Here is an 18,751-nt window from a genome sequence, read left to right as displayed (position 1 = left end):
TGCCTCCAGAGACGTCTTACGGCCCTGCGGCCTCCAGCTTATTTAATGAATAGGAGTGTTAGCACTTAGCTTCTATCAGCACCCCTCCTTTTTCAAACGCGGCCGGCCCTGCGGGGTTGTAGGCGGCTTGCTGTGTTTAAAATCTGAAGCCTTGTTGCTATCACTGATCTGATTGCACAACTGAACTTTTCTCTGGCCGTCCCGCTGGGTTGTAGGCAACTTTACTTGTGTTCTTTGTTCTATATTCTGTCAATAAAACAGATTTAATACTAAACAAAGGGAAACAAAGAAGTAGGCACTCAAAAAAATCAGGGGAAAAACTAAAAACAAGCTATGAAAACAAAGGATAAAAGCTAGGAGAAGGCACTCAAAAAAACAGGGAAAAAACAAGGAGAAAGCATTGAAAACAAGGAGAAAGCATTGAAAACAAAGAGAAAGCAAGGAGAAGGCACGCAAAATACGGGGGGGGGGCAAGGAGAAAGTTATGAAAGCGAGGGAAAAGCAAGGAGGAGGCATTCAAAAAATAGGGGGCAAAGCAAAGCGAAAAAAGTGAAAGCAAAGCAAGAGAAGGCAATCAAAAACAAGGGAAAGCAAGAGAAAGCAGTAAAAATGAGAGAAAAGCAAGGAAAAGGCACTCAAAAAGGGGAAAAACAAGGGAAAAGCTATAAAAAAGAAGGGAAAGCAAGGAGAAGGCATCCAAAAAATGGGGGGAAAAGCAATAAGAAAGTAGTGAAAATGAGGGGAAAACAAGGAGAAGACACTCTAAAACGTAAGTCAAAACAAGGAGAAGACGTTTAAAAACAGGGGAAAAACAAGGAGAACTGAAAAAACGGGGTGACAAGCAAGGAGAAAAGCAGTGAAAATCAGGGGAAATCAGGAGAGGGCATTCAAAAAAATGGGGGAGAAAGCAGTGAAAACGAGGGAAAAGCAAGGAGAAGGTACTCAAAAATCGAGGGAAAAGCAAGGAGAAGGTACTCAAAAATCGAGGGAAAAGCAAGGAGAAGGTACTCAAAAATCGGGGGAAAAGCAAGGAGAAGACAGGAGCAAGAGCGATAATTCAGCACAGAGAGAGCTGGGCCTGGTGCCTGCTCAATGGGATCGTTCTGTGGCCTCCATTAAATAGGCTCTGGGGGAGGGTAGGGTGCTGGGAGGAGATGGGTGGGGCTAGGAGGGAAGCAGGAAAATGGCGGCGGCGGCAATGAGGGAAAAAACAAGGAGAAAGCAACGAAAATAAGGAAAGAAAGGAGACCGCACTCAAAAACTAGGGGAAAAACAAGGAGAAAGCAATGAAAACAAAGGGAAAGCACAGAGAAGGCACTTAAAAAGGGGGAAAAGCAAGAAGAAAGCAGTGAAAACGAGGTAAAAGCAAGAAGAAGGCACTCAAAAAATGAGGGGGGAAACGAGGAGAAAGTGATAAAAACGAGGGGAAAGTAAGGAGAAGGCACTCAAAAAACAGGGGGAAAGCAAAGCGAAAGTAGTGAAAACAAGGGGAAAGTAACGGGGAAGAAACAAGGAAAAAGCTATAAAAACGAAGGGAAAGCAAGGAGTAGACACTCAAACAACATGAACAAAAGCAAGAAGAATACAGTGAAAACAATGGAAAAGCAAAGAAGAGGCACTCAGAAAGCAGGGTAAAACCAAGTAGTAGACAGTAGCAAGACTGGTGAAGCAGCATGGGGAGAGCTGAGCCTGTGGCTTTCAACATGTCCTGGACATTTACTGGGGAAAGGCGACAGACAGCTTTCCCAGCAGGGTTCTTATGAAAAGACCTGCAACCCTGGATTATCCAATGGCTGCCACCACCGCTAATCACTACATAGCCTAGATTGAGGAGGCAGTAATAACCTTCCATCAAAAAGTGTGAATGCTCTGGGTGTCCTCCAGGATCTATAGTACAGATCAAATGAGGAACACACACAAAAAAGGCATTGAGCACATTCTGAGGATTCTCATGATCTCAAATTCACAAGTGGAAACACACACAGTTGTGCATCAAACATAACAGGGCAAGATAGGACACCTTTAGCAAAACAAACAGGTCCCAAGATGTGGTGAGCCATGCACTTAAACTGCAGATCAGACATTAATGAAGCCATGGCAGCCTTCAGCTAATTTTGCACTAATGAACAAAAGAACTGGCAGACAAAACTCTTCACCGAAAGCCACTATGTAATAAGAAGAGTTCTTAGCAGTAGATGGTGGAATAAGGGTTAATGACACAAATAAGGACACTGTGTTAATTGTGTCAGAGAAAAATTACGTAGACAGTGGCACCAACATTTTCACTAGAAGCGCTCAAAGCCCCTAATCAAAATTTGGTGGGGCATGAAGAGTGTACTTCAAAAACAATGGCATGATTCAAATAAGAAAATGAGATTATGTTTTCCAGTGAACATTGAGGGCCTGGTGTTCCAACCTGCGTCACAGGTATTTTAATAGACTTATTAAAAGGAGGTACAGAAGGATGGAACGCAAAATTCTGTTCACAGCTTAACTTCTGGCGCATAATCAATACCGGAAGATTGTAATGGAAAAAGAACATAATTGTAATTTTTTTCTGGTTTACCATTGAATGTCTGAGACTTCAGGTGTAGCATCTGGAAGAGGTTAACATTTCAAACCTATGTTCCCCACCTCCTTCTAGACTGAAAGCAGGGTGGATTATTTTCAGACTGCCAAGTGCAGCTGCCCTGTTATTATTACCAAAGGTGGCTGCAACCTAGTATTCCAGTCATTTTGACAGTATAGAAAATGGAAGCCATAGAATGAAGAAGTTATTTGAAAATTAGGGAAGTTTTGAGAGCAGAAACCATGAGCATGGAAGTGGACAAATCTCATTAGGTTAGATGTGCCATATAATTTGTGTTATGTAAGCATTTGTTAATAAGAATGACAGCCGATAATTTGCTGTTCCTTCTTAAGAATAAGACAGTGAATAAGAATAATGTGTCTGAAAAGCATGACATTCTAATTACTCTGAAAGGGGTTTTGTTCAGTTGGGCTACGTACTTTTTGTTCCAAAAATGTATCTTGAGAGACAATCCCCTAGGTATGCATTGAAAAACTCTTAAGGGAAAGAAGTAGGTGTTGGTCTAAGTAAACGTACATATTAGCAATTAGGACATACCAACCATATGGTACTCTGTATAAACACACAGATCTACAATCCTATTTGGTAGAACAACTGATGCCTGTAGATAGGGAAAGTATTCTGTGCTTCTTATTGGGTGTGCTCCTAGATGCTGGAAGAGTCCAAAGAGCATGTCATGTTTTGCTGTCCCATAATGGAGGTAGTAAGAATTAAATAGTTAGGCACATAAAAACATTAAAAAATTACAAAAACGTTAAAATGAGTGAATAAGAAAAGATATGTAACACTACATGACGATAAATATGTTGATGATGTTTAAAAGTTGTACTGATTGGTATATACATTTGCTTGTTATCATAAACTGTTGTGAACTATGAGTCTGCGACGGGCATTCAAAACAAAGCACCATGCACTTTATGCTTATCTGTACGTTGTTTCAAAATGTAAGGATTGCATATTTGAAACCAATATTTCTTAGGTATGGCATTCGTACTGTGGAGGATGCAATGTGTATTTTATACAATATGGACTGCCCTTTTATATGTTTTTATGCTGCGAGTTTTATTTGTAAATCTATGACTTTCAGGAAAAGTATGATTTTTTAACATTACTGTCACTTACTGTATTTTATCTTGTTGCATTTTGCTATGTGCTTTTATGGTCATCGATTGTTATGAACCGAATAAAGCTTCATGAAATGAGTCTGTTAATCTATGTAAGCTTTGCTAACAATGTGAAATTGCAGAGACTATGTCAAGCCAAATTTGCAGTATATGAGTGTTGCTTATCTACATATTATGAATCACACACTTTATTGGAAAATAAAATCTGCTTCTAAGAGTTACAATTTGCTATCTTGCCAGGCTGCAACATGAAAATTACCTCCCAGTATGTTGAAGATGATGTACCCCTGGTGCAACCTCGTCTACCTTTCTGGCCTAACCTTAATCAATGTCTCACTGGCTTTATAGAAGGCTCAAGAATGCCTTGAAGTAGACCAGGTAACTCCTCACCTACAAACATAGGACCTGACATTGAGGATAGGAACACTCTTTATTGAATATCAAACTTGGGGCTTGTAGTGAAATTACTAGAAAGTGTGTGGTGACGTAGCTGAAACAATTTATCAGTAACAACTTAAGGGATGAGGGTAAACCAGGTTTCCAGAAGGCAGCAGTACAGAATAAAACTCCCAGAGAGTGCTGAATAAGAAATTAAAAAATAAAAAGAGAGAAAATAGTTTCATGATATCAACAATGAAGGGATACAACTCAGCTAATCAATTTCGAGGGTAAAGAAGAAATACCCCAGAGGCAAGCAAGCACAAAAACATGGTAAACAGCCTTGCAGTCAAGAGAAGGGAACTGAGTTAGACTAGAAATTAATGTAAATATGAAAAAGAAGCTTGCCCAAAGCCCACTGTTTGTAGCATTTGTGCAATGCGGTCTGAGACTGACGGCAATACAACAATAGCGAGAGCTAGTCTTTAATCTGAGGGCAGTCCCAAGAGTTAAAATATTATTGGCCAAATTCTGGGACAGGAAAACGTTGATGCACTCAGAGTTCGAACATTGTTTCTAGATGGTCAATGCAGGCAACAATGGATTGACAGATTGATAGCTCTTTCTCGTTTCTATGGGTGGTGGTACAGGCCGTTCTTAGTTGGCGGAGCGATTTGTCTGGTTAATTCAGATAACGAACGAGACTCCTCCATGCTAACTAGTTAGGCGAACCCCAGCGTGTACATCTACCGAGTTTTTATCTACTGCTTGTTCCATTTAATATGTCAAGAATGTGGAAATTAGTATTTATTATGCCAATATTATAATTTATTTCTCATGTATATAATCTCTGTATTTATTGCCGTTAGTTGTTATTTTTTCAATAAACAAATTCGAACTAAAAAGAGTTTTAAAAATAAACAAAACTATATGTTTCTTAAATAATAAATGTGTAATCTCTGATTTTTTTGTATGTTATGTAGTGTGGTTACTTTTCCAATCTCACCTATAATATTTTTTGCTGTTCTATAGAAGCTTGCTATTAGTTTCTTTACTCAATAATGGATGTTATCCCTTAAAGTATTTATACATGTTTGTATGCATATGGTATTTCAACAGCGCAAACCAAGTCAAAAGGCAGCAGAGAGCTGTACAGTGTCAAAGACATGCCAATGAACTATAGGAGAGGGAGAAGGGCTATGGTTTGTTAATGCACTGTGAAGTAGCCTTCTTTAAAGAGGCGAGTCTTCATCTCTTTCTTAAATTGAAGCAGAGTGGAGGCTGTCCTGGCTGCAGGTGTGCTGAGAAACCACCAGAGATGGAGAGCTCGTCTGCAAGATAAGTGGGAGGGCAGGTTCTGTTGGCTTTTTAAGTGATGCGAGTGGTTTTAAATATGGTGAAGGATAGCGAGGGGAGCCAAGAGAGTTCTATCAGCAAGGGGGTGATGTGATCATATTCCTTCAGGCCCAGTGCTGCACTATGTAGGATGCCCTTAAGGAGTATTAGTGTGGAGTCTGGAAAGAAATGAAGTGGTGCGTTACCACCATTCGGATACGATGGTGTATCCGGATGAACAGCTGTTTGAAAGTTGCTTTCTGGAAGAAATGGTTTCACTTATTGTTTTTTTTTTAAGAAGAGAGAGCTGGTATCAAGCCATATTTGCTTTGCAATGTGTTCCTTGAGCGGGAGGTTGGTGTCCAGGGTTACTATTCATGGCCCAGGATGAATGCCAAGTAAATACGCTTGAGTGAAATTGCTGCACATGTTCTGCTTGTAGGCTGTTGTGTCCATGAATTGTTCTGATGGCATGCCCTTGGTTGGGTATGAGTTGATATCTTGTACATTTGGGTTTCCTCTCAATAGGTATAAAGCCAATAAAAGGTCTAGGGCATAGGGCATGGGATCGGGCAGGCTCTTGTTTATAATAAACCAGGCACCCTCTCTGTCATTTTGGTTATGAGGCGTTTAAAACAGTATTGTACATGAAACATCGGGGGGACAGCAACATCCCACGCTTTTCTAAAGCACAACAGCGACAATGGGTAAACACTCTTTCAGAATAAAAGTCTGTTTCTCAAATCAGATATATAATGCCTTGGGTACCATTTTTCATCCGATAGTGTGATGTTCGATATAAAAAAGCGTGCAACTTAAAGGTGGCTACCCCTACCATCTCCATTTCAGAAGGTGCAAGTTTTCCTTCAATGGCAAAGTACTGCAAGACTTCACTCACATCACTGATTTTTTTTCATCTGTTTATTATTTGAAGGCTTAAGACTAATTACACGTACAATGTGTGGGTTGATACAATACATGAAAAAGAGCATTTGATTGTGGTACAGGTGAAAATTACATTGTCCGCTTGGCTTAAGATCACAGGACAATGGGGCCCATAGTAGCGCTTGCAGTGTTGTCAGCGTGAGGACTTCTGGGAAGTGCGGTGATGGGGTAGGAGAGTATGAACTTGATTTTTAACTCTGCCCAACTTGGTTCACTCCCGCCTGCCCCTAGCTCCCTCCCAATTCGTAGGGAAAGTGTGGTACTCTGCTTGCTATCTCTCAAGTAGCCTTGTAAAGTGAGGGAGCGTGCAATGCACCCTAATAGTGATGATAGGAGGGGGTAGTGTCTCCAGGGCAGCCTAAAATAACTATGGGGAGGGGGAGATCCAAACAGGTAATGTGAGGCAATATGAGAGCGGAGGGACAACATGTATCCGCCCAAACTGCCAAAAAGTGTGCTGTAGGGGTAAGAGAGAGGGAGGCAATACCCGGTATGACAGGACAACTGCCATAAGTGGTGCATGCTGATTCTTATTCAAAGACAATGCAGTGTCAACTTGAGCACTTAAGCAGTTAGTGGGTTAAGGTAGCGCTGCCTGCACTACAGGAGCGGACATATTGCCATTAACATTGTAGTACACTAGATTGCAGAAATCCCTTAGCGTTCTTATCTAACTTAAGTCATCAACAGTTCTGAGAAGTTGCATCTGGAGGTTGTAGTGAGTCTGCCCTGGCGTTGGAACCACCATCGCTGTGAGATTTCACAGAGGACATGTCCAAGTCCTGAGTCTGTGTGCTCACACATCATGGTTCAATTTGTAGGGCCTGTCGTCATTCCAGAATAACCTGTTCCAGGTCGGGAGCAGAGTTCGGTTGTGAGGAGACATGGCTCCGTTTGTGTCGTCCTCTGCAACTGCCCCCATTCAAAGCCAGAGCCCGCGCAGGCTCCCCACATGCAGGGCAAGATGTCATCAGACCACTGGATTCCATCCAGTTCCAAACTTCGTTGGCAACGTCAAAGAATTGTGTGTTGCCATCCGCCACAACACGAAGCCTGGCAGGGAATTGTAGGGAGTAGTGAATGATCGGAGCGTGGAGGTGTCTCTTGACAGTGAGGAATGAGCTCCTCTGACTCTACACCTAAAGGGTGTAGGCAGGGAAGAATATGACAGAACTGCTACCCACTGTTACTTCTCTCAACATGCGCATTTCTCGGAGTATGGCGTCACAATCCTTGTAGTTGAGTAAACGAAACAGGAAAGGCTGTAAGTTAGTGCCTGGGGGCAGGCCGGCACACCGTGGGCTCTTTTGACAGTAAAGAATGGAGAGGATGCCCCGTCCGGGAGAAGACTACGAAGCAATGTTTCAGTATAAGTCACAGTATCTGTGCCCTCAGGCAGGCCCACCACACGTATATGTCGTTACTTCTGACACAGCCCTCTGCATATTCTACTCCGCGTTCCTGCGTATGCATTCAGTCCACCAGTTCTTGTATGATTGCTGATGATTCATGTGCGGTTGGTAGAAACTCAGCCAGTGTGTGCTCAACATCCTGTACATGGTTTTCCAGCTTGCGGTGTCAACATGCAGTAGCATAAAGTGTGCCTTGACCTTGTCAATTCTTCCTTCGAGGGATGCGCAGGTCTGTTCCATGGAGGTACCTATATTTTCCAACACCTGGAGCACATTGTCTAGCTTGGAGCCTAATGAATCGGCCGAGATCACTTGTCCAGCCATCGTTTGGTCTCCAGTGTGCAGCTCTGTGGTCGCCAATGGGCATGGTGTCACCTGGTGGGTCCCCGAACGCAAGCGGCCCATGGCATGCACTCTGTGCTAGTTGTCAAGGGAAGGTCGCTTTCAGGTAGCCCAGTCAAGAGGACACTCCACCGCTGGCACACTGAGGGGTTCCACAATTTCAAACGTGGGCATCTCCTGCAATCAAGCGCGACACCCACGCTGATGCTCTAGTAGTGGCTCTCACGTTGCCCGCTCTCAGATCCTGGTCATACCAGGGTTGTAGACACAAGATTAGGCCTGCCTGCATGCACTGTGTGGTAGCTCTTCCAGTAGGTGGACAAAGTTGTCTCATGTCCCAGGCTCCAAGGCGCAATTAGACTAACCCCCGTAAGCAACACAGGCAAGCACTGATATATTACTGCAGTGGTACAGGCATTCAAGGGGTGCACGTGTGGGTAGCCACGGTCAAGACGGGGAGCATCCTCTGTGCGTTAGGCGAGACGAGCAGCTGGGGCAGGAGAGAACGCAGCTATGCGCAGTTCCAATATGTCTAGTGCTGGGTAGCGCGCTGATCCCCGGGGGTGAGAGCAGAGGTGAGGTGGGTCCGGGCAGATAGTGTAGTCTGGAGGAAAGGGTGCGGTAGGCGCAAGGTGCACAGTTGGGTTAGTACGCTTAGGTGGATGAAGGCTATGGCGCAAGCAGCCCCTACACTGATCCTGCTAGTGCCCCATGTTGTCTGTCTTCCTCTTGCTGTCACCCTGGCCAGCAGTGAGGATAGGACAGGGCAGACCAGAATACACCAGGCTCCAGTGCCGAGGGCTCAGTAGGGAGTCATCGCAGCATGCGTTACGCCACCAGCCAGGAGGCCCATACATAGATGATACCCAGGGCACTTCTACCGCAGCAGGGCGGGGCAGCCACCCTGCTACCAGTCCCAATAGCACAGGCTAAGGGACGCAAGCCTCCTAGCCACCCGGAGTCACCTCTCCTCACACAGGAGGGCTCATTCAGGCTTGATCACTGGCAGCCACCACTAGGGCGGGTGCCGCCAAATCTTCAGCACAGTTCCTCCTGCATGCGCAGGTAGCTCTTGCCTGCCGGGCCAGGGCCCGATACGACTCCCGGGTCCCCACAGCAGACATGGAACAGTCCAAGGCTCCCATCTCACCTGGGCCCGCAGGGCAGCTGCTCGATCAGAGTTACGGGCGTCTCCGCAGGACACCAGTGCAATCGTCCATCGGGGGTAGGCAGTCTTATTGCAACCGACTGCAGAAAGATCAATGTCACGCTGGTCCCTCCGGTCACAGCAGGCCTCCTGCAGCCCAGTCAGGGGTCTTGTCATTAGGTAAGGGCGGCTCCAGCCACATCAACGCACTTCGCAGCCATAATAGTCGGGAGCCACCGCCTGTCGTCGCAGAGCACCAGTTCCCGGCCAGTCCTCAGGCAGCTCCCACAGCAGAGCTAATAGTGTTTTATGCAGGCAGGGCCAGGAACACAGCTGGGCCAAAGTGGGGTAGGGCCCACCCAGGCTCATGGGTTCAGTGCAACACAGTTCATCCTCCTCCTCGTGGTCAAGCCTAGGTCAGTTATGGCCCCGGGCTTCCTGTCGAGATCACAATTAGTGGGGAGAACGCTTGGTCAGGAGGACAGCCGCACTACCTCTTTCAACTCTCCTGGTACCAGGTGTGCGCCTTTGCAAGGGTCACACTGCGCCGTTTTTCTCCCAAAGACCGCTCAACCCCTGCACCAAATCGAAGTGTGCTTCAGCGGCACGACAGAAGCCATGCCAGCTTAGGCAACGTCCAAGGCTGCCGTGGCCTCAAACTCCTTTGTGAGCCGGCTAGGGGGCGTTTAATCGCAGTAGGCGCTGCCAGCCTCACATCCCTGATGCCACTGGCCAGCACATCAGTTGCCACAGCACGTGGCCTGCCCTCCACACAGCTCAGCCGGGGTTCCACCACAAGAGCATCTTCCGCTGTCAAACAGTTTAAAGCACCAGTGATAGACAGCAGCGGGAGGTCTCCGGGATCGGTTTAGATGATGGATGGCATTGTTGTGTCAGGATTCATGTCGGATAAAGAACATGGATTTGTAGCCCCCCTAGAGTGAGCCAGCCATCTTGGCTTTCTGGCCACGCTCCCCAGGACCTCACATCACTGATTATACCTTTGACAAACTTAAAAGATGCAGCATGGGGATGGCAAGAAGAGCAAACCAAGTAATTCAAAAACACTAAATACATGCTTATCTGCAAACACAACCAGATAGTACAACCAAACTTGTCCCAAATGCTAACCAACAGGTCTATTTGTTGTGCTTTTCCAACAGCCGTTCCAATAGGCCAAGCTGCTGTCCTTTTGAAACAGCAAGGTAATGAAGATAGGCCCATGCCATCTATACTAGCTGTGCTCTCACAGTGACGACACGAAGACATTCCCATATTAAAAGGAGGCTATCAAATTCTCTGTGAAAGTCACATCTCCTATATAACTAAAGCCATTGGGACCTGCTTCCTAGGATTCTGCATCTATCTCCCACCTTGCATAGAAAAACATGTCCTGCAATTCCAGGACTAGTTGCTTCAACTCATGTAGAAACCAGGTTTAAACAGGCTCAAGGACATCTTACCCCTATGAGTAATGAGTAGCCAACTCGGAGGAAGAGGCACAAGCAACTGGTACTGAAGAAAGCAAAAATGCTCTGAAAGTCATGGTTGCTACCTTCTGCATGTTCATTGTAAAGTATGTCTCTGAGCAGTGTCTCCCATCATCAAACAGACAATTCAGTGGCCCTACACTATACTGAGTTTGCTTGCATCACAGATAAGACACATTTGTAGGTCACTGCTGATGAGCAAAGCAAATATCTCAAGGTGGAGGTGGTGCACTCCATAACAACCAAAGTCAAAAAGATACTTTCTCCAACAGTGGTCCCTTTGCACTGATGGGTACGGACAATGGACCTCCTTTCCATGGAGGCATAATCTCTACCTCAGTATAAATAGAGATAGAGTTTATGGCTCCACTTTTTCATGACAGATTACAACTAAGTCAGTGGGATATCTGGCAAGGGCATTTGGGACCAGATGTATGAAGCTATTTAGCAGTTGCAAAGTCCTGCAAAGCCTGGCAAATCATAGGATTTGTGACTCCTAAAAGGCTTATACAAACGTACTGAACTCATTTACCAATTTGGTAAGATGTTACCAAATCATGAAATGGGTTTTGGAAATCATAAAGAATCACTATTTGGAAGGGCCATGTTTGGGGAATCCCTTCCAAAATGCGATTCCTTAAAGTATGATTTTTGTACAAATAATCCCAAATCAAGAGTAGTTGTGGATAAAGACAGCTGCACTGGTACTAGTTTCACAAGGTGATAGTGGTCAGCGCTCACCTTCTAACGGTCAAACTACTCCAAAACCATAAATACATTAAAACAGAAAAAAGGATGTACGATGTTACAACGCCTGCCTTTACAACGCGGTTTTTACATCGCATACCTTTACAACGCATAGCACTTAGAGGTGCTGGATAGTGAAAAGTTTAATTTTCTATTCCAACTCCAGTCCCCGTGGACACTAGGGAAGGTGTTGGATACAAAATTAAACTTATTCCCTATTCTAGAGCGCCCCCCAGCGCAATGCGTTGTAATAACCGCGTTGTAATGGTAGTGCGTTGTAAAAGTTTTGTTGTAAAGGTTGTTCACCCAGAAAAAACACACAAAAGGGAATTCCTCAAGATTCCAACAATTGCACTGTAGAGTTTGTTCTGTTTGTTTCTTCCATCCTCCGTTAATGAAGTACACATAGTTCAATGGTGTCAATATCAATGTTTACTTCTCCGATATCAAAATAACATGGGAGCAGTGGTATGAAGTCTCAACACAATTCTCTTTGTTATTCTTCAATACATTAAAGAAACAACCCAGCCAACACGTTTCGTCTTCTGAGAGGAATTCATCAGGGTTAATGTATTTCTTTTCAGGAATGTCACATTGAAGTCTTAGTGTAAAATGGATCAGTTCTCTGGGAAATTCTTGAAACACTCGTACTGCTTCATTATTGTTGTAGGGAAATACCAGGTGTCCATATATAAATATCACAGTGTAATATCCACAGCCCATTGGGTTCTGTAAGCTCAGACTGGATAATATGACACACCACCACTGTCACTGACCTTCATTTTTTTTAAAATACATTGCATTTTTCTTTAACGAAAATGGGTTGCAATTTTAAAAAATGCTTTATTAAAAACTAAACATAGGCATGATAGTTTGCTGACCGCAGCAGGCCACCATACCGGTGATGGCTGTCATTCCTAATGCGCCGCAAATTGTAGCCCACCTCATTCATATTCAAGAGATAGGTTGATTTGCAATCCACTAAAAATATAACTTTCATACATTAAGAATAGCGACTACCAAATAGCAATTCAGATAAAATCAATATTTGTAAATTGCAATTAGAATTCTTAGTACATCTGGCTTCTAATGCTGCGGAACTGTTCCTATATCACATATCCTAAGTATGTTTGTAAATGTTTAATACATTCTGCCTTTACAAATATATTGTACTTCATAACTAAAAAGACATGCTTAATGGTTTGAGTAATACAATGCTCAGATATTACATGAAATGTGCTTGATGTGAGAAGCAGAAGATGGCGACTATTATGGAATGGGTTTGTTTGGAATGCCACTGTATTTTTCCTGTGGATTTATATCATTACTAGTAAAACAAACAACAAAAAAACAAATATGATAGAGCACTTGTTGATAAAGACTCTGCTATATGTTTTCGAATACCTTTGTAAGGATGGTCTTGCCATAGTTTTTAGTGCTGGTTAAGCCGGTGTTCAGAAAGATTGGTTTTCTTGTTTTTTCACTTTCATAAGCTGCAAGAGAATAACAAAGGCATTTTCAACTATAAAGGGAATCTGAACTCAATTACTTTAACTTAATTTGCAAAAGTTGGTAATATTATGTTGTGTCCCAGGATCACTACAAAACATGCATCAAGCCTTTCCTTTCTAACATTATTATCAAAAATAACTAGAACAGGTCAGAAGAGCACAAGGGTGAAAAAAGTAAGAAAATGTTGCACGATGAAACACTTTTGTATTTTGAAGCCGCATTAAAGTATTTATGGGAATGAAGTTAAAGAGAAGCGAAGGTGAATATGTTATCCAATTCCTCGTAGTGTGTTTTTTAAAATCTTATTTCAGTAACTTGTTCCTCCTAAATAACATGATGAAAAATGGAAAATGTAATTCACAATTATGTTTCTTGTTAGCATTATAGAAGAGATATTCCTACATAATATGTATAATTTGTCTAATGGATAACCAACATTTGCCAGGGTTGCTTTGGGTTTTCAGTCAGACCCTGGCAGGAGCAGGAGCCTCGTACCGCGTAATAAAACAAGCATTGAAAAGTTAGTCGCCGTGATGCAGCACCAACACTCCCATTACATTTTTTTGATGTTTGCAAATTTTTTTCAATATAAAATAATAAAATCTTTAGTAATGAGTATATTTTTGGTGTGCTCTTGTTTGTGTATTTTTTGCGAATTACAGTTTTAATGTTTGAAATGTAAAATCGTACCAATTGCTTGGGGCTCCCCGGCTTCCAGTAACGACTCAATGGGGTCCTTAGTAATCCCGGGCGTAGCTGCTCTACGCGGTACTCCACTCCACCACCCCCCCCTAATTAAATATATATATTTAAAATAAATAAATACACTTACCTTATATGCGGCATCTCCGGGCTGCCCTCCTCCTCATCACTGTGGTCTCTGCAGAACCCTACGTGCCTAAGCAGTCCTTCCACGACGTACATATGATGTAGGGGTTTACAGAGACTAAGGCGAGGAGGAGGAGGGCAGCCCAGAGACGCAGCGTATAAGGTAAGTGTATTCATTTTTACATCTCATCTATTTATTATTTTATATATTTATTGGGGAGGGTAGGGCAGGGAGCTAAAGGTGGGGGCATGGGGCTCAGAACTCCCCTCCGCTGCAGAGTAGGAGTTTTGCCTACACCCTGCGTACTCAACGGAACAGGGAGCAGGCAAAAAGCAGCAGGCTCCGCCAGCGGAGCAGAGTTCTCCGCCCACTGTTAATCCTTAGGAGTAAAAAGTTTGGGAACAACTGATGTAGAGGATTGACCTATCAGGAAAAAGTGTAAGTGTATTACTGAAAGTTTTCTCAAGAACAGATATAGCGAAATTGCAGAAAATTACTCAATCGATTTTTCTGATATCAGTTGTAATACCAAAATGGTACTGCAAGCACAGGTGGGAACTGATCTACAGGGGAAGAATGCCCTGATGCAAATGTGTTCCCTCCTCTCATTGAACATCTAGGGGTAGCATCACCTCGCAGAAACTCTTTGCCTATTGACACCACTCTGGAAATCAGACTGCTCCTTATGGATTGCAACCACCACTAGAATCTGCGTTCATCACTTGATAGCTAAGGGCAAATCTGTAATATGAGCAATGTAAATGGATTAATATCCCAAGAGATTTTAATCATATTTCGAATTTACTCCCAAATAGAAATGTATACGGATATTAGTCTGTATTATCAGAATGCATCAATAGAATGTTTAAGATTCTCAAACAATACTTTAGTTCTGTCTAATTATTACTGTTCCAGCATCAATGCGGTTAGGTGAAGGTAAAGAGATGCACTCAATTAGCCTTAGAATATCTTTTATTAGAAAGCCTGAATTCCAATAACAAACTCTTCAATGTTACTTACCCGTTGATATGTTTTGTGCTAATGTGCACTATAATTTCTGCAAATGTAAAATAAAACCAAGTACAAGTGTGATCACAGCATTTGCTCTATTTGTGCAACTGATAAGATACAAAACGTATAGTTTAATGAGTCCAATACATTTACCATTAAATCCTCAACTGCAACACTTCTTTATACTTTTAAATCAAGTGTTTCTGAAAAGTAGAAAATACTTGTGTGGCATCCAACTAGATCTACCACAGAATGAATCAAAGAATAATTCAGGGCAATACAAATTAGCGTGCTGACCAAACTTAACTGGATGCAACACATATACAGGAGGTAAATCCCATATCACATCAAGGCTGTCAAGAATGCTGATCAATTTGAGTTCTCCCTCCATATTTCTCCTCTCACCTGCACGTCACAAGAATGAATCTCAACACCACCAAGGGCAGCCTTCCATTACAAACACCACATTGGCATCTTGGACACCAAATATGGGGGAAGTCGGACTCATAAACTGAGATGACGTCAATCATAATGAATTACTGCATTAGATGAATTACAAAGATTCCTTAATACAGAAAGGAATTGCAGATTTTCGTGGGCAATTAAACTGCTTTTATGTTTTTTTTTTAAAGGTGAAGTTGTTGAGAGAATATTTACCTTTGTGTGCTTACTAAAAATACTAACCCTCATGTTAATGATCTAGGGTGCACAACTATTATCTCTAACAACATGACCCCAATATGTAATCCATTCTGTACACAAAAAGGCATACATTAGCCTCCACTAATATGACCCAGGAGCAAAGTTTAGTGAATACACTTTGTGAAAAAAGGGAGACTGACAAAATGTATTTGTAGCTTGCAGTGACCGTAACAGGAAAGATAAACATCAAAAAAAGGAAAAACGAGGAAAAGAATAGAAAGGAAAAAAACACATTTCTCGCGTTATGAAGATGAGTGAACTATTTCCAACAGTTTCAAAGTTATGTGTTGTGACATCAGACTAATTGATGATTCCATACAGACTAGTCATTTAAACAAAATAACATAGGAAAACATCAAATTGAATGCTCTGCGGTTCCATCTACCCTCCTATTCTATTCAATGTATCAATAGGTACATGGCATAATGTCAGTCTTGCGCTAGGACACCTGTCACCAGACAACTCATCGGTGATATCCGTTAACGCTATCTATTTTGTCATTATCCTTGTATATGATCTGCTCATACTATGATATTGCTATTTGTACCATCTCTGAAGCATACTTATGAGCAGGCGGTGGTTGAGGTCATGGGCAGTGTCTTAATGTATGTATGTATATATTATATATATATATATATATATATATATATATATATATATATACACACACACACTGGGGAAAAAACAAATGTTACAGGGATGTTCGAGTTAGGCTCTGATTTCACTTGTATAAATCCAGTGAAAGTCAGCAATTATATTTACCTGAGCTAACTATAGATTAAGCCCCCCACAATGCACTGCTTATGACTTCACATATTACATCACTCATGACATTTCAAATGAATTCACTGATGACATCATCCAGTAAGTGTAAGCCTTTTCAAAGAGTTTATGATTGTTAAACATATATACTAACGTACTACAGAAGTAAAATTAGTATACTAGTTCACTACTACTGAGCGATAATGCTTCTGACATATATTACAGTGGCTGTATGCGTGTATAAGTGAGTGCGTCAGTTGCTGTGTGGGTGAGGGAGTGACTGTATTTGTGAGTGAGTGGGTGTGTCAGTGGCTGTATGGGTGAGTGAGCTGCGGTGTGAATGGCCCTATGGGTGGTGGGTGAATAGTGACTGTATGGGTGAGCGAGTGGGTATCTGAATGGCTGTATGATTGAGTGAATGGGTGTGTAAGTGGCTGTATGGGTGAGTGAGTTGCTGTCTCAGTGAGTGTTTGGTTAAGTGAGTTAATGTGCGATTGGCTGTATTGAAGAGTGAGTGTGTGAATGGCTGTATGGGGGACAGCAGATAAATGAGTGAGTGTATGGATGTGTGAATGGGTATATAAGTTGTCTGTGGGTGTGTGAGTGCATGTATGGATGGGTGAGTGGCTAAACTGAGAGGCTGTGTGGGTGAGTAAATGAATGTGTGAGTGACTGTAGGTAAATAAGTGGAAGTGTGAGTAGCTGTATGGGTAAGTGTGTGGCTATGTGACTGGCTATATGGGTGAGTGACTGGTTGTACAAGTGGCTTTAAGGTTACGTGAATGGCTGTGTGAGTGGCTATATGAGTGAGTGGGTGCCTCTATGGAGGGGGAGTGGATGTGTGAGTACTGGTATGGGTCTGTGAATGGGTATATGAGTGGTTGTGTGGGTGTGTGATTGGGCGTATGAGAGGTTGTATGGAGATGTGAATAGGTATGTGAGTGGTTTTGTTGATGTCATCTTGAGATGTCATCAGTGATGTCACTGATCATGTCATGAATGATGCAGTATGTGAGGTCATAAGTAGGGCATTGCGGGGGTGTCAGTTATAGTTAGTGCAGGTAACTAAAACGGCTGAATTTCACTGGTTTTGTATAAGTGAAATTTGAGCCCAACTAGAACGCTCCAGTAACCTTTTGTGTTTTAAGCTAATTTCTATGGTTTTTCAAATTCTATTTCCCAACTTTAATGTCGCTGTAAACTTTGTTTTTTCATGAAGTTTTTATTTTTTTTTTAAACTAAAAGTTGCGTATGCAGAGTGGTGGAGAAATGGGGTGTGGTATTCGAACACCTTTTAGCAATTCCACAGCATGGGACTTATTGGAGCTAACAGGAGGGATTGTTAGCCCCCCAAGTACTCTCAGCAGCCCAGGGGACTTCATCCCCCAACCAGTAATGCGCCAAGAGGCGCGTTTGCAGAGTGGTGGAGAAAGGGGGCGTGGCCTCCAAAGATCTCTCAGCAATCCTGCTGTTTGGGACTTACTGGAGGGCTTGTTGTACGCAGTGGTAGGCTAGACCAAAATCAGCGCATCAATGCCAAACACAGATTTGATTAACTATGTCAAACTATGATTATTATATAGTGCATAGACACACAATAAATTCCCTTTAGATACACAAGCATTTAGTTTTATCAACTTAGAAACAAATTGTCAAAATACTAGATTTAATGTGATGACAAGGGAGGAATGCTCTGAGAGACGTTTTGATCAAAAGCTAAAGGGAAATCCCAGTAGAAGCTTCATTTTTTTTTAATCACAAAAGGTTCAACATATATAGACCATAGAAGAGGTCAAAGGGACATCCTTGACAAGTCCTCCACTGGATTTTAGCCATTGCACTATTAGCTGATTAAAACATGAAATGCAGCTAAAATTACATAAATTGTCTGGTCTGATTGAATACACTTTGAATCAAGTTCCATATGCCTCAGTAATTATATTTACAACTAGTTCATTTTAAAAGATGTTGGCTCAGCATTGAAAAAATAAAACTACAAAAAAATCACATTGATTACTTAATTTTTGGAAATTGAGCAGCTACAAAAAGTATGGGATGGATGAGACGGTAGAGGGGATAATACTGTGACTGAAAACCATAATATGATTAAAATCATAATATATGATTTAGTATGATGGAAGATGTGTCTTCATATGTCTGTGGGGAAAGCATTTGGGATTAAACAGGGTCAGAGTGGGACAGACAATAGGTCCGGGCACCAAATAACAAATGGCCTCCATAACCAAAACAAATAGCTAAGAATGTGGTCTACATTTGCAAATCAGGGCAGTTTTAAACTTGTGAAGAGAAGTTGTACATGTGTTTTGCAGGGCATGGGAGACTGCATTCATTTGTGCTTGCTGAAGGCAATGTTTGTGGTAATATCAATACTATACACAGTAGGAACAGGCCTACCAGACCATAA

At 42.4% G+C, this 18,751-nt stretch overlaps 1 protein-coding gene across 1 annotated transcript in view; it reads right to left on the bottom strand.

Annotated features, from left to right (window-relative positions):
* The window catches only part of ADAM17 (ADAM metallopeptidase domain 17), a 648,967-nt gene that overhangs the window by 260,814 nt on the left and 369,402 nt on the right, over positions 1 to 18,751 (bottom strand). Inside the window, exon 10 of the mRNA XM_086926360.1 lies at positions 12,915 to 13,003. Within this exon, the coding sequence (XP_086782486.1) occupies positions 12,915 to 13,003 (89 nt within the window). The remainder of the gene's footprint in view (positions 1 to 12,914; positions 13,004 to 18,751) is intronic.

The sequence above is a fragment of the Lissotriton vulgaris genome, chromosome 6 (assembly GCF_964263255.1).
Source record: "Lissotriton vulgaris chromosome 6, aLisVul1.2, whole genome shotgun sequence".
Lineage (NCBI taxonomy): Eukaryota > Metazoa > Chordata > Amphibia > Caudata > Salamandridae > Lissotriton > Lissotriton vulgaris.
Note: the sequence above shows the minus strand (reverse complement) of the source record. Positions and strands in the feature narration are given on the sequence as shown.